The sequence below is a fragment of the Lutra lutra genome, chromosome 3 (genome assembly GCF_902655055.1).
Source record: "Lutra lutra chromosome 3, mLutLut1.2, whole genome shotgun sequence".
NCBI classification, from domain to species: Eukaryota; Metazoa; Chordata; class Mammalia; order Carnivora; family Mustelidae; genus Lutra; species Lutra lutra.
In genome coordinates this window covers 119483468-119496684 of record NC_062280.1, presented here as the reverse complement: position 1 = coordinate 119496684, position 13217 = coordinate 119483468, and the positions used below count along the sequence as shown (strand labels likewise).

Here is a 13217-nt window from a genome sequence, read left to right as displayed (position 1 = left end):
CATTAGGCACATAGTAAGAATTTCATTAAGTAATAAATGAGTGAGTTGCAAGAGCTAGCATATCTTTTAAAAAGGTGAGATATAGGGGCGCCTGGGTGGCTCAGTGGGTTAAGCCGCTGCCTTCGGCTCGGGTCATGATCTCGGGGTCCTGGGATCGAGTCCCGCATCGGGCTCTCTGCTCAGCAGGGAGCCTGCTTCCCTCTCTCTCTCTCTCTGCCTGCCTCTCCGTCTACTTGTGATCTCTCTCTGTCAAATAAATAAATAAATAAATCTTTAAAAAAAAAAAAAGGTGAGATATAGTGAACACACTTCAGTAGATTTTTAGTAATATTAGATAATTGTTTTCACATTTTCATTTTATAAAGGTGATGAAATACTCAGAGGTGGTATTTTTTCCCCAAATAAGTTTCAGAAATTTATCTTTTAATTATTATGATTATCTTATTTTAAATTATATTTATATAATTTTGTTATCAAAAATATAAAGTGGGCGCCTGGGTGGCTCAGTGGGTTAAGCCTCTGCCTTCAGCTCAGGTCATGATCCCAGGGTCCTGGGATCGAGGCCCGCATCAGGTTCTCTGCTCAGCAGGGACCCTGCTTCCCGCCCCCCCCCGCCCCGCCCTCTGCCTGCCTCTTTGCTTACTTGTGATCTCTCTCTCACTGTCAAATAAATTTAAAAAGTCTTTTTTAAAAAAAGATATAAAGCAAGAAAATTGCTACTTTCCATCCTCATATAATTTTTAAATAGATTAACTCTTTTTTTTATATATGTACATATAACAGAATCATTCCGCTCTGCCACATTTTCATATGGACCTGATGGAAATGGTTTTTCTCTTGGATGCAGTAAAAATTGGAGACAAGTCTTTGGTGATGAAAAGAAATACTGGCTACTTCCAATATTTTCAAGGTAATGTACAAAATGCAGGTCTCAGAAATTACAGAATCTATGATAGTCTATCTCTCTGGTTAAATGGCTTAAGATTCAGAGAATACAGTATATAATGACATCTTATGAGCCTTGAGAATGAAAACTCAGAACATCTTGATTATATAAAATATTTTTCATGTTTTTTATTAAACTCTCCCAAAAAGAGTTTGGGCATATATTTGAATGGAAAGTAGAAAAAAAAGATGATTCCTAAAAATAGCAATCACTCTTTTTCCTTCAGGATGAAAATAAGTTGTTTGAAATAGAGAATCATAAGACTTTATACTTATTAGCTATATCTTCAAAGATTCTATCACAGATTATGTATTCTTTTGTGTCTTAAAAGAAGACCCAACACATAATGCAATTTTTAACTTCAAATTTAAATGAAAGTATATCTTTGAGATGATTCAGTTTCCTTTTCTCCCAAATTCCCAGCCATCATAGGCCATCTATATCCAAAGTCATTACAGGAAAGTAAAAAATATTTGAAATTCAAGTGACATATTTATAAATGTTACAGGATTTTTCCCTTTGTTTAGCTGTATTTCCTATATTTTTGTCTGAAAATAACGTTTTGCTTTCACTTTTGAAAGACATTTTTGCTTAGCATATAATTCTAGATACTGCTTCACTGTCTCACAAGAAGTTTGCAGTCATTCTTTTTTTACTCCATATGTAATATGTCTTATTTTCACTCGGTGCTTTTAAGATGTGCTTTTTAGCACTAGTTTCATGCAGTTTGATTATGATGTGCCTTGCTATATAGTTGTCTTTATGTTTCTTATGCTTGGAATTGGTTGAGCTTCTTGGAACTGCGATTTTATAACTTTCATCAAATTTGGAAAGTATTTTAACCATTATTTCTTTAAATACTTATTCTGTCATCCCCATCGCCTTCCCCATTACTGTAGAGACTCCAGTTACATGTATATTAGTACACTTGAAGTTCTACCACAGCTCCCTGATACACTGTCCATTTTTCTGTTCAGTCTTTTTTCTGTGTTTCATTTGATAGATCCTACTGTTGTACATTTAAGCGCACCAGTCTCTTTTGTGTACTTTATCATCTCCTGTATTACAAGGTTTTTCCACACTGACTAGATATAACACAGACTAGTATTTTTTAAAATTATCTTCTCTAAACCAAGGTTTCAGTATTGACTGGTTTGGTTTTGGTTTTTTTCCTTTTTCTTTAAAGATGTTGTTCCATTAACTTCTGGCTTGCATTGTTTTTGACAAGACTCAGCCTCACTCTTATCTGTATTCCACTGTTTATAAATTAATATGTCTTCTTTTTTTTTTTTTTTCCCTTTGGCTACTTTTAAGATTTTATCTTTATCACCAATATTAAGCCATTTGATAATGATGGGTTTTGGTATGGTTTCTTTGTGTTTATCCTCTCTAGAGTTCATTAGGCTTCTTGGATCTGTGAATTTATAGTTTTCATCACATTTGAATAATTTTCATGCTCTCCCTCCACTGGTTTTTGGAGCACTCTTAAATATACGTTTGTTTAACTGCTTGATTGTGATCCACGGGTTATTGCTGTTCTTTGCTCCCCAGGCCCCATCTTTCTTCTCTGTCTGCTAAGTTTGGATAGTTTCTGTTGCTATGTCTATAAGTTCACTGACCCTTTCTTTTATGATGTCTGCTCTGCTGTTAAGCTCATCCAGTGAATTTTTATTTCAGATATTGTATTTTTTAACTCTAGAAGTTCAATTTGGTTCTTTTTTATATCTTACATTTCTCTTCTCATATCCATTTTTTTCCTATTAGTTCACAGACATATTTACAGTCACTATTTTAAAGTATTTGCTGGGGCACCTGGATGGCTCAGTGGGTTAAAGCCTCTCTGCATTCGGCTCAGGTCATAATCCTGGGGTCCTGGGATCGAGCCCCACATCAGACTCTCTGTTCAGCGGGGAGCCTGCTTCCCTTCCTCTCTCTCTGCCTGCCTCTCTGCGTACTTGTGATCTCTGTCAAATAAATAAATAAAATCTTTAAAAAAAATAAAAAATAAAAAAAGGTATTTGCTTCAAATTTTCATAGTCATTTCTAATTCTTTTCTATTAACTATATTTTTCTTAGTTGTGAACCACATTTTCCTGCTACTTTTCATACAAGTAATTTTTTAAAAAGATTTTATTTATTTATTTGACAGAGATCACAAGTAGGCAGAGAGAGAGGAAGGGAAGCAGGCTCCCTGCTGAGCAGAGAGACCGGTGTGGGACTCAGTCCCAGGACCCCAGGATCATGACCTGAGCCAAAGGCAGCGGCTTTAACCCACTGAGCCACCCAGGCGCCCCCATACAAGTAATTTTTTATTATATGGTAGACATTTTAAATTCTGTGTATTAAATTTTGCACTCTTGGCATCTGGGTGGCTCAGTTCTTAAGCATCTGCCTTCAGCTCGGGTCATGGTCCCAGGGTCCTTGGATCGAGCCCCATATCAGGCGTCCTGCTCAGCAGGGAGCCTCCTTCTCCCTTTCCAGCTCCCCTGTGCTTATATTCCCGCTCTCGTTATCTCTCTCTGTCATAAATAAATTTTAAAAATAAATAAATAAATAAATTTTGCTCCCTTCCTTTGGGAGTTACTTGTGTTTTAGCTTGGTCCTTTTGAGGCTCTTTTAAGCTTAGATTCACATGTGTAGCTTAGCATTCATCAAAACGCTCCAGTAAAATGCTGTGCACTTGTTGTGGCCCTTTCTTTGCATATCTCCCTCTTCCTCAGCTCAGCTCTGTCCAGTAGATTCAAGCTATCACAACTTCTTGAAACACCCATCTCTGTCACCTCAGTTGACTGAGACTACCTTACTCTACTTTTTTCTCCTACTGGTGCTCAAGTCCTGGCAGAAACCTGGGACTTGGTTGGTTTCTCTTTTTTCAGAGACCACAGTTCTGTGTTGTTTGTTTGGAAAACAGTTACTGTATATACTCTTCGGTTTTCTGGTTGTTCATGACAGAAGGTCACATTTATCAGTTAATCCATCTTGGCTGGAGATGAAAGTCCCTGTTATACATAATTTTAATAACTTTAAAATGTGAAATTAAGATATGTCCGTACTTTTTTTTAGATTGTAAACTTCTTGAGGGCAGAGGTTTTCTTCTCTTTTGTTCACTGCTATATCCCTAGTCCTGATAATAGTACCCAGGGCATCATAGGCATTTAATAAAATACTTGTCAAATGAATAAATATTTGGAACTTACATCTTGCATTTCAATTTGAGCTTCTTTGGTGTCTTAAATGATTGTGATGAGTAGGTCAGTTACCCAAATATTTGATTACCGGTGTTTGAGATATCATGATCTTAATAGGGAATCATAATCTTAATAAGCATTATAATGTCAGTCACCCAAATATTTAATTAGCCAATTTCCCAGATATTTGAATGTCTGTTTTGAGGTATCATAATTTTAATAGGCATCATAATCTTTTTTTTTTTTAAGAGTTTTATTTATTCATTTGAGAGAGAGAGAGAGCAAATGAGAAAGCACAGGCAGGGACCATGGCAGAGGGAGAGGGAGAAGCAGGCTCCCTGATGAGCAGGGAACCCGATGCAGGACTCAATCCCAGGACCCTGGGACCGTGACTTGAGCCAAAGGCAGCTGTTTAACTGACTGAGCCACTCAGGTGCACCAGGCATTATAATCTTAATAGTCATGAAAGATATTTTTTTAAATATATGTAAATTATAAGAGAAGACAGCTTATTTCTTCAGTGAGGCTAGTAACCCTAGAGAATTTTAAGAATTATTCTCTGAAATGACAGATTATGATAATTTCTTTATACTATGTTTTTGAAGAAGAATGGTTGTTGAATTTGATCACCTTGATTTAAGTTAATATGACTTAAATTTATTACTGATATTTTTCATTTTGCAGCTTGGGTGATGGTTGCAGTTTTCCAACTCGCCTTGTGGGGATGGATCCAGAACAAGCTTCTGTTACAAATCAAAATGAATATCCTAGAAGGTGTGCTTCTTACCATTAAGGTTTTCATTATTCATTATAAAACAAACTGTGTGTATGTGCTGTACATACATATCTGGTAAATACAGTAGTCATTTGTAAGTCAACATAGATAGGGAAAGAGAAATTCTATGTAAAATTTTTTTTAACTGAGAGCTAATATGTGTGGGTACCTAATATGCTTAGTATAACCATACTTATTATCTTCCAAACCAGAGCACTTGGAGAATAAGAAAGAGAATGCTTGCTTTTTAATAGTTGAACCAGGACAAACACATGTAACTGGAAATGTCTGGGCAAGCCAGGAAACACGGCTATCCTAAATATGCTACATCTTTCTAAAAACTAAGACATTCTTTCAAGATACGATTCTTGGTTTATATCAGCTAATTTTTTTAAAGAAATTAGTCATACTATCTACCATTATATCTTGATAAACAAATTTAAACTGCAGTGTAAAAATAATAGGATTTTAAAAATATTAATGTAAAATTTTTTCTCATTCATTCATTCATCTTAGAGGATACTTTTTCAGTATTTGCATGGTAAGCAAACCAATTCAAAAATTCAAAGAAATAGTTCATTTATGTGAAATTTTAAAGAAGTCAAAAAGATAAAAGTGAAATAGTCAAAATTTATTTAGGACAGAAATAAATTTGGGGGGAGGAGGGGTTATAAATTCCAAGACAGTCTATTAGTATCAGAACATAGACCTTCTTAGGACCTTAAAACTCTTAACATTTATTGTGCATCTGAACAAGTCACTTAAACTGTGTGAGACTCGGTTTCACTCGGTTTCCAGCTCTATAAAATGAGGATAACCATACCTACCTCCAAGGGCTATTGTGTTGACATAATGTGTTTAAAGCACCTAGCAAAGTATCTGGCCCGTAGTAAGTACACAGGAAATACTAGTTCCCTTTTCCTTCTTCTGTTCCTCCATTCCTTCCCTCCCTGGATCTCTTAGCAAGAAAAGTAAGTCTACGCTAAATCACTAAATCATTTTTTCCCCTTAGATCTAAACTGCAGAGGTAGAAAGCAGAAAACTTGGGAAATGACAGGTAATTTTTTTGTCCTGGCCACAGATATAGATCCTCACCTTGTGCTACCTTACAGCTCTTGATTAACATGTTTTAAAAGTTTCACACCGGCCTCTGAAGCTTTTTTCTTTTGTCTAATTGTTTTCATTGGCACTGCTGGAATATAGATTCTTAGGTTTAGAGAGCCATTCAGTTGGGGGTTGGGGGCATATTTTTCTTTTGAAGATAGAGTTTTTTTAGAGTGCTGAGATCTCATGAGTTGCCCTCACATATTTAGGAGAAGGAATACTAATTTGCTGCTTATTAATTAAGTATCCTTGATTGAGCATTAAACTGTTTACTAAATTATTTCTTCCTCTTTTCAGTATTGGCTCAAATCAACCCTTTCCTATCAAACCACTTAGTGAATCAAAAAACCGATTGTTGGACAGTGAATCTCAATGGATAGAGAATGGATCTGAAGAAGGCACTGTCAGATCAGGTAATACTTGTCATTTGAAAACAGTGCTTTTTCTGGTTAAAATGAAGATCAACCAGATTTAACAAGTATCTAAAAATCAAAACAACATATTTTAAAATACTAAGATATGGGGCACGTGGGTGGCTCAGTGGGTTAAAGCTTCTGCCTTCAGCTCAGGTCATGATCCCAGGGTCCTAGGATTGAGCCCCGCATCGGGCTCTCTGCTCAACGGGGAGCGCTTCCTCCTCTCTCTCTGCCTGCCTCTCTGCCTACTTGTAATCTCTGTCAAATAAATAAATTAAATCTTTTTAAAAATACTGATATGTGACACTTTTTAATAAAATACCTTACAGGGGCGCCTAGGTGGCTCAGTGGTTAAAGCCTCTGCCTTCAGCTCAGGTCATGATCCCAGGGTCCTGGGATCGCCTCACATAGGGCTCTCTGCTCAGCAGGGAGCCTACCTCCTCCTCCTCTCTCTCTCTGCCTGCCTCTCTGCCTACTTGTGATCTGTCTGTCAAATAAATAAAAATCTTTTAAAAAAAAATACCTTACAAATGGGGTGTCAGTGTTTATTGATACCTTTTATGGAGAAGGAGGTTTGAGTGAGGAAGTATAGTGGCTCTTGCTGTGTTTTGTTCTGTTCAGAGTTGGGATTTTCTTTTGTTACCCAGCCGCATACTTCTTTACCTCAGATATAGAAAGTTCTTTTGGCATTCTCTATTCTGAATAACATTTGAACCAGATTATTCTTTAGTGTCTAACTTTTACTTTTTTGAAAATAACTTTTGAAATATATTGTAGTCTTTGCTGCTTCAATATAAAAAGAGTGTAGCAAATATATTTTAACCTTTTCTTGATGACTCAATCTTTTCATGAATGAATTGTGGATGCATTATTGAACAGTTGATAAGTCAGAGATGGTCTTTCAAACCAGATCGTGTTTATAACATAGCCTGGCCACCTAACAAGCATTATAGCCTAAAATATATGCATGGTGGTTTTCAACAGTACTAATAATAACATTGTCATCATCTTGTACTGTGGGAAAATGTTTGGACATTCAGATCATTTGGTGCCAACTCGAGGAAATACCTTAGAACTTTAAAACATACTGTGGGATTTCTGATTTTTTTCTTTTTTGGCTTTTAGCAGCACTTAAATTATTCTCTTGAATTGGTATCATTAGGATCTTCATTAGGATCATTAGAACCCTTGTAGGTCAAGGGAAAGATTCATTTCATGGGCCTAGTAATTATTGCTGCTGAACATCTTTAAAAGCCAATGGACATTTTTACAGATATAAGCATAAAACCAGACTTTCAGCTCTTAGCACTGCTTTACTTCTGGGTTCTCCAAGAGGATAAATGCTTGACACCATAAACCTATTTAGTGCTTACATAAAAGTTGCTTTTACTGTAATCATAAATTTTACCAATTAGCCAGAAACTTAATACTTCTTTTTTTTTGTCCTGTCATATATAATTATGTGCTTACAGGGACAAATAACCATGTTACAGTGGCAATAGAAAATTGAGTACCACTTGTTCATAACTAACCATTTGAATAAGAGCAAGGTAAGACAGTATAAAGGTAATTTTCCTTGAACAAATGCAATTATTTGCATATTTTATAATCTCAGAACAATTCGCAAGTCATTTTTTTTCTCTTTTAATTATATCAGCAAAATTAGGTAGTTCAGAAGAGATTGGAAGGTAATAGCTGCTTAAATCCCATTTTTCTAACCATTCCTAGTGCAATCTTTGTAAATATGTATTGGTAGATTAATGAGGAAATTAAAAGCCTATTTGGGTTGATATGTGGACAACTAATCTTTTCAGTAAACAGTGTCTTGTTAATTAGTTTAAGAAAGAAGAGTGATTAATTAGGCTGCAGAAAAGACTGAAGAGGTTCACCTATAGGACTTAGTTGGAAAAGACACAACAAAAGATAAGTTTACTGGACCCAGCCACACTGATGAGCTTTTCTCAATCTGGGTAGCCCTGAGACAATAGCCAGAAGAAATTAATTTAAATAGCAATCGAGGACATTCCAGACAGAGATTAAACATAAACTGTAGTATCGGCAGTGAGAGTAATGTAACGAAGTTGAATTTTGAGGGATGTAGTGAATTCTCTGTCTCTTCTGATGCTTAGCTCAGTGACTCAGTAGCATTTTAGGCAGCTATTAGATTTTTTGAAATCTTCTTTATAGTGTGTATTGGTTACCTTTTGTTCCATAACAAATTACCACAATCTTGGCAACTTAAGACAACATCCATTTATTACCTCAGTTTCTCTGTGTCAGGAGTTCATTTTTGTCAAAGAGTTCTCATCTGGAGTCTCTATTAGAGGAACATCTGCTTCCCTGCTCAGTTCCCTACAGAGGACCCAGAGCCCATGTCCAAAGTAACAGCCAGAGGCTAAAACCTAGACTGAATCAGAACTCTCAGTGGGGGCTTGTGTCAGGCTGGACTCCGAAGATGAATGGTGATAGATCGTGTGGTGATCATGTCAGCCAGAACTGTGGCTGCGGTATAGCCCTGGTTCTAGGATTCTCAGTGCAGTATAGTCCTGGTTCTAGGATAATGTCTGATGCTCCACAACCTGTAAGTGTTGCTGTGGGTAGTTCCCCATATCCTATAGCAGTCTTAAAAGAGGTAAATAAGGTATCTCCTCAGCTTATGTCCAAGTTAACATTAAGGGAGAACTGTAAGAATCTACCTCTTTTAAAATGCTCTCTTGATTGCTTCAGAGGAAGAAAGAGATACCACTCACTGTTCATAAAAATCTTCGTTATTACTACAGTATTAGTAGTTTTAAAATATTTATTCCATCTCGTTATTTTAGCAGCTTTGTACCTTAGTGCACAGAACTATTTAGTATACCTTTATTTTCAGAAATATAAAATCAAATTTTAACCAATAACTCAATTGTTTCTGGTTTTATAGGTTTATAAAAACATATTATGGACTGATATTTTCAGTTTTATTTGCAAGAAAATGATCAATGGAATGAAATAACTGAAGTATAAGAGAAGATATATTTTTTAAAAAGGAAGCCTTTGTACAGATCGCCGGATCCACAGAAGCACTACCCCAGCGCAGAAAGATGCCTTAATCTTAAATATACCCATTTGTGCTACATCAACTTACTGCTACAAAAGTGACTTAATTTTACTCTGGAAATAACACCCACCTGTTATGAGATGCTACACTATGAGCTATCAAGTCACATGTTAACAGAGTATATGTATTTTTTTGACATCTGAGTTAAATAATTAAGAGTTGTTTCTTAGTATCCATATAAAGTTTCACTCTTGAAACACAAGCTGAAAAGTTATCTTAAGTACACGTAGGGCAGTATAGTGGCTGAAGGTGAATAATAATATCTATTTACTGTTGCTTATACTGTGTAAGGAAAAGAAAATAACTTTTTTTTATTGGGTGTTGCTGATTTATAATTACTGTTTTATACTTTTCAACATTTATAATAAAGTTTTTTATTGTTGGCTATAAGATAACACTCAGAAAAATTCAGATATCTAAATATAATTATTTAAAACATGGAGCACATTTGTTTGATTCATTGATGGCTTAGTTCTAAGCATTAATATAACCATGTAATGTAGTGTTGTGCCCGAGGCTTAAAGGAAACTTGGCAATATAGGAAACATTTTTGGTTCTCGCTACATTTAAATTACTTTTTTGTTGAACTTTCATGGGTATTTTCATGGTCAGGGAGTCACAAAGGCACATGTGCTATAGAAATATTGGACACTGAATAGTGGCAGTGGCTAGAAGAAAAGTAAAGAGGAAAATAGGCAGGTATTGTAAGCTGTTAAAAATTATTTATGGCCCCAAGGTATTGGCCCCAACATGCTGTTGACTTTCAAATGACAATTTAGGTGATTACTAGAAATTACTTTGAAACTTTTTACAGTATTCCAGTAACAGCTTAAACAGTGACTGAAAGGCAGTTTGAACTAGGGTAAAACTGTTTAGTGTAATTCTGCTTTCTGGAAAGAAATTCTAACCTAAGCAGTCATTTAAGACTTCCAGTCTGAGCAATGGATTCCACTCTTACACACAAAATTTTAAATCTGACTTTCTAAACACCAGCCCCTTTCTGCCTGGTAGACCTAGATCTCCTTTTTCTTTTGAAATGCAATCTAAGTGACAGGAATTGTTGCATTAATTTTAAAGGCAAATACTGTATCCTATAAAGGAGAAGCCAGGTAGAAATATTACTCCTCACGTATCCTGTTTGGTCAAATATTCACAAACCAAAATGATTGATTGCTTCCAGCATCAGGTAGAGATAAATCTTAACCAGCATCTGTAAATATCAACCATTACAATTTCCCTATCTGTAAAATGGAATTGGGGGAAAAGCGTGTTATGCATGAGTTGGACTAGGTGATCTCTCACATTCTTTGATTCTTAATTTTGCAAAATTAACCTTACATTTCATTCATCCAACAAATATTTTTGGAGTATCTTCTATATGCCAAACATATGCTAGAGATAGTGCTATGATTTCCTAATGTAGCATATATTTTATACTCAGCTATTCCAGGTATTAGTTCAGAGGATTTGTCTAATTCTGTTGGCCGTACTAATACTAGATTTTAAAAGGAAGTTATGTGGTTTTTTTTTTTTTCCTTTTGAACCAAAGGAACGAGTTAGCTTTGAAAATATAGTTTGGAATACTATTATTATTCTTCTTCTATCTTTATTTCAACTTTGTCGTCCCAATAATCTTGACTCTAGAACTGAGAGTTAAGGGATAACAAAATATCACTTCATTTTGGCATTTTGTGTATTATAAGGAAATTGTGAATGTTTAAACCTACTTGACTACTTTCAGAATTATTCTCCTGGTACTTTTTGTGAGCATTTTTACATTTAGATCAAAGGATTTTCATGCATGTTCATGATTAACAATTGAGGAAACATAAATTTCCACTTTAACCTATCCAGGCACTTTTGTGGTGGTGTATCTTTCTCTTTTAAGTTGTATTTCACCATCATCTTTAATAGCATAGCAAACACCTTTTAGAAATTTTCACTTGAAGCCTTTTGCTTTAGTTATCTTTGCTTTAATTTATAGCCAACATTTTGCCACATTCTAAATATTTGGCTAATTTATTCATACATATTACTGGTCGTTCAGCAAGGGCCTACAAGCTGCATGGGAGTCAGGGCAAGGCTGCCTCTTTGGTATTTGAACTGATATTGATTAGTTCTGTCAACTCTTTGTGGGGGGAATGGTCAAAATGAAAGCCTTCAAAATGTATTAGTGCTATCTATGATCCGTCAAACACTTGAATAGTTGTGGTGTGATATTTAAGGAAAATAAAGTTGAATTTCAGGTCTTGCCATTGCCATTAAAGACAAAGTCGACAGGAGTCTTGGTTTTACCTGGGTAAAGATTTACTCGAATATTCAGTACCTGGGGCATCTGACCAATATCACTTTGCCAAACCAAAGAGCAGCTGCAGTACAGTAGTTATTAAACACAAACATGTTTACAGAGTTTAATTCCATCTTTTCATGTGGATGATTTTTAAAAACCTTTTTACATATTGAATGGTTTTGATCCAATGTGTTATAGGTGAATTTAATTGTAAGGTTAGTTTAAATCAAATATGCAGTGTTTACTTGAATTTTAATTCCTTTTGAAAGATTTTGACTATGTTTACAGGATTGTTCAAGTTAAAGATTATCAGACACATGAGATGTCCATTCAGTAATCTTTAAAGCAAATGTTTTGTTCTAGGACTAGCACTGCTATCAATGGAAACTATTTTTCAAATAACTAATCTATTATTAAGAAATTAATCATATTTTTGCATTTCAGCCAAAATAAAGAACCATATCTGATAATTTGTAAGACATAGGTAATATGTAAGCCTGAAATCCATGTGTTTGATATGATCTGAACTGTATTTTCCAATCTAAATTAAAAATGCAATATAGATTCAGAAAGGTCCATATTTTTCTAACGACTTCACTTTATATTATTTTGTTGGGTTGCATAAAGGCAAGGAATCGTATTTGTATTAAAAGATTAAGAAAGCTATTAGTCAAGTTTATTATATTTGTACATGACTGCAGATGAGGCTATGCCCATTTAAAAGAAAAGATGGACACTATTTTAAAGTAATCTTTAATATGTTTTTATAGAAACAAATTTGAAATACAGTTTATTTTGGTTGTCTTTACTTATCAAGTACTGTAAGTCCTGTATCCATTTCTCATAAGTATAATCCTGGACCATGACTTAATGTTAACTCTTTGCTTTGCCTTTTGGATGGCCTAATCTACATTAACATGAAGGCTGAACATTTTTTAACTTTTTTTCAAAAATCATAATAATGATTTACTTTATTAATAAACAAAATAAAGTCCTGAAAGAACAGGTTTTGTTGTTGTTGTTGTTGTTGTTATAAAGTGGTATTTACCAAATGAGAGAATAACTATTATTTTGGTCATGTTGCAAATTTGATAAAGTAGTGTTTAGAGAATTATCTAATAATTTGGGAGGAACCACATCTAAGACACTATTCAAGTGCAGCAGTGTTTTAGTTTACATAGGCCTGAGGTATAGATTGCTTTATTCAAAAGGTTTTAAATTTGCTTTTACTGAACATAAGTTGATTTTCAATTCAAAAGTCACTTTAGGATTGTAAGTACCTTTGAAACCCTATAAGCATTGTTGAATTGTGGCTGTCAAAATGCTGAATAATGGGTTTTATCTTGTGTAGAATTTTTTTCGACATTATGTTATAATTCCCTTCCCAGTCAACAGAGT

General features: G+C 34.8%; 1 protein-coding gene across 7 annotated transcripts in view; it reads left to right on the top strand.

Annotated features, from left to right (window-relative positions):
* Positions 1 to 12824, top strand: part of ZDHHC20 (zinc finger DHHC-type palmitoyltransferase 20) — a 76706-nt gene extending 63882 nt beyond the window's left edge. Inside the window, exons 9-13 of one of the 7 annotated variants that reach the window (XR_007126090.1) lie at positions 4819 to 4908; positions 5922 to 5966; positions 6311 to 6426; positions 7902 to 7979; positions 9353 to 12824. Coding sequence is in view for 5 of the 7 variants with exons in the window: in XM_047722894.1 (XP_047578850.1) it covers positions 784 to 910; positions 4819 to 4908; positions 6311 to 6426; positions 7902 to 7939 (371 nt within the window). In the remaining 2 variants the exon portion in view is untranslated. Of the gene's footprint in view, positions 1 to 783; positions 911 to 4818; positions 4909 to 5921; positions 5967 to 6310; positions 6427 to 7901; positions 7980 to 9352 lie in introns of those variants that run through there. The other 6 variants (XM_047722894.1, XR_007126091.1, XM_047722898.1 and 3 more) reach the window with 6 other exon arrangements.
* The last annotated feature ends 393 nt before the right edge of the window (positions 12825 to 13217 follow it).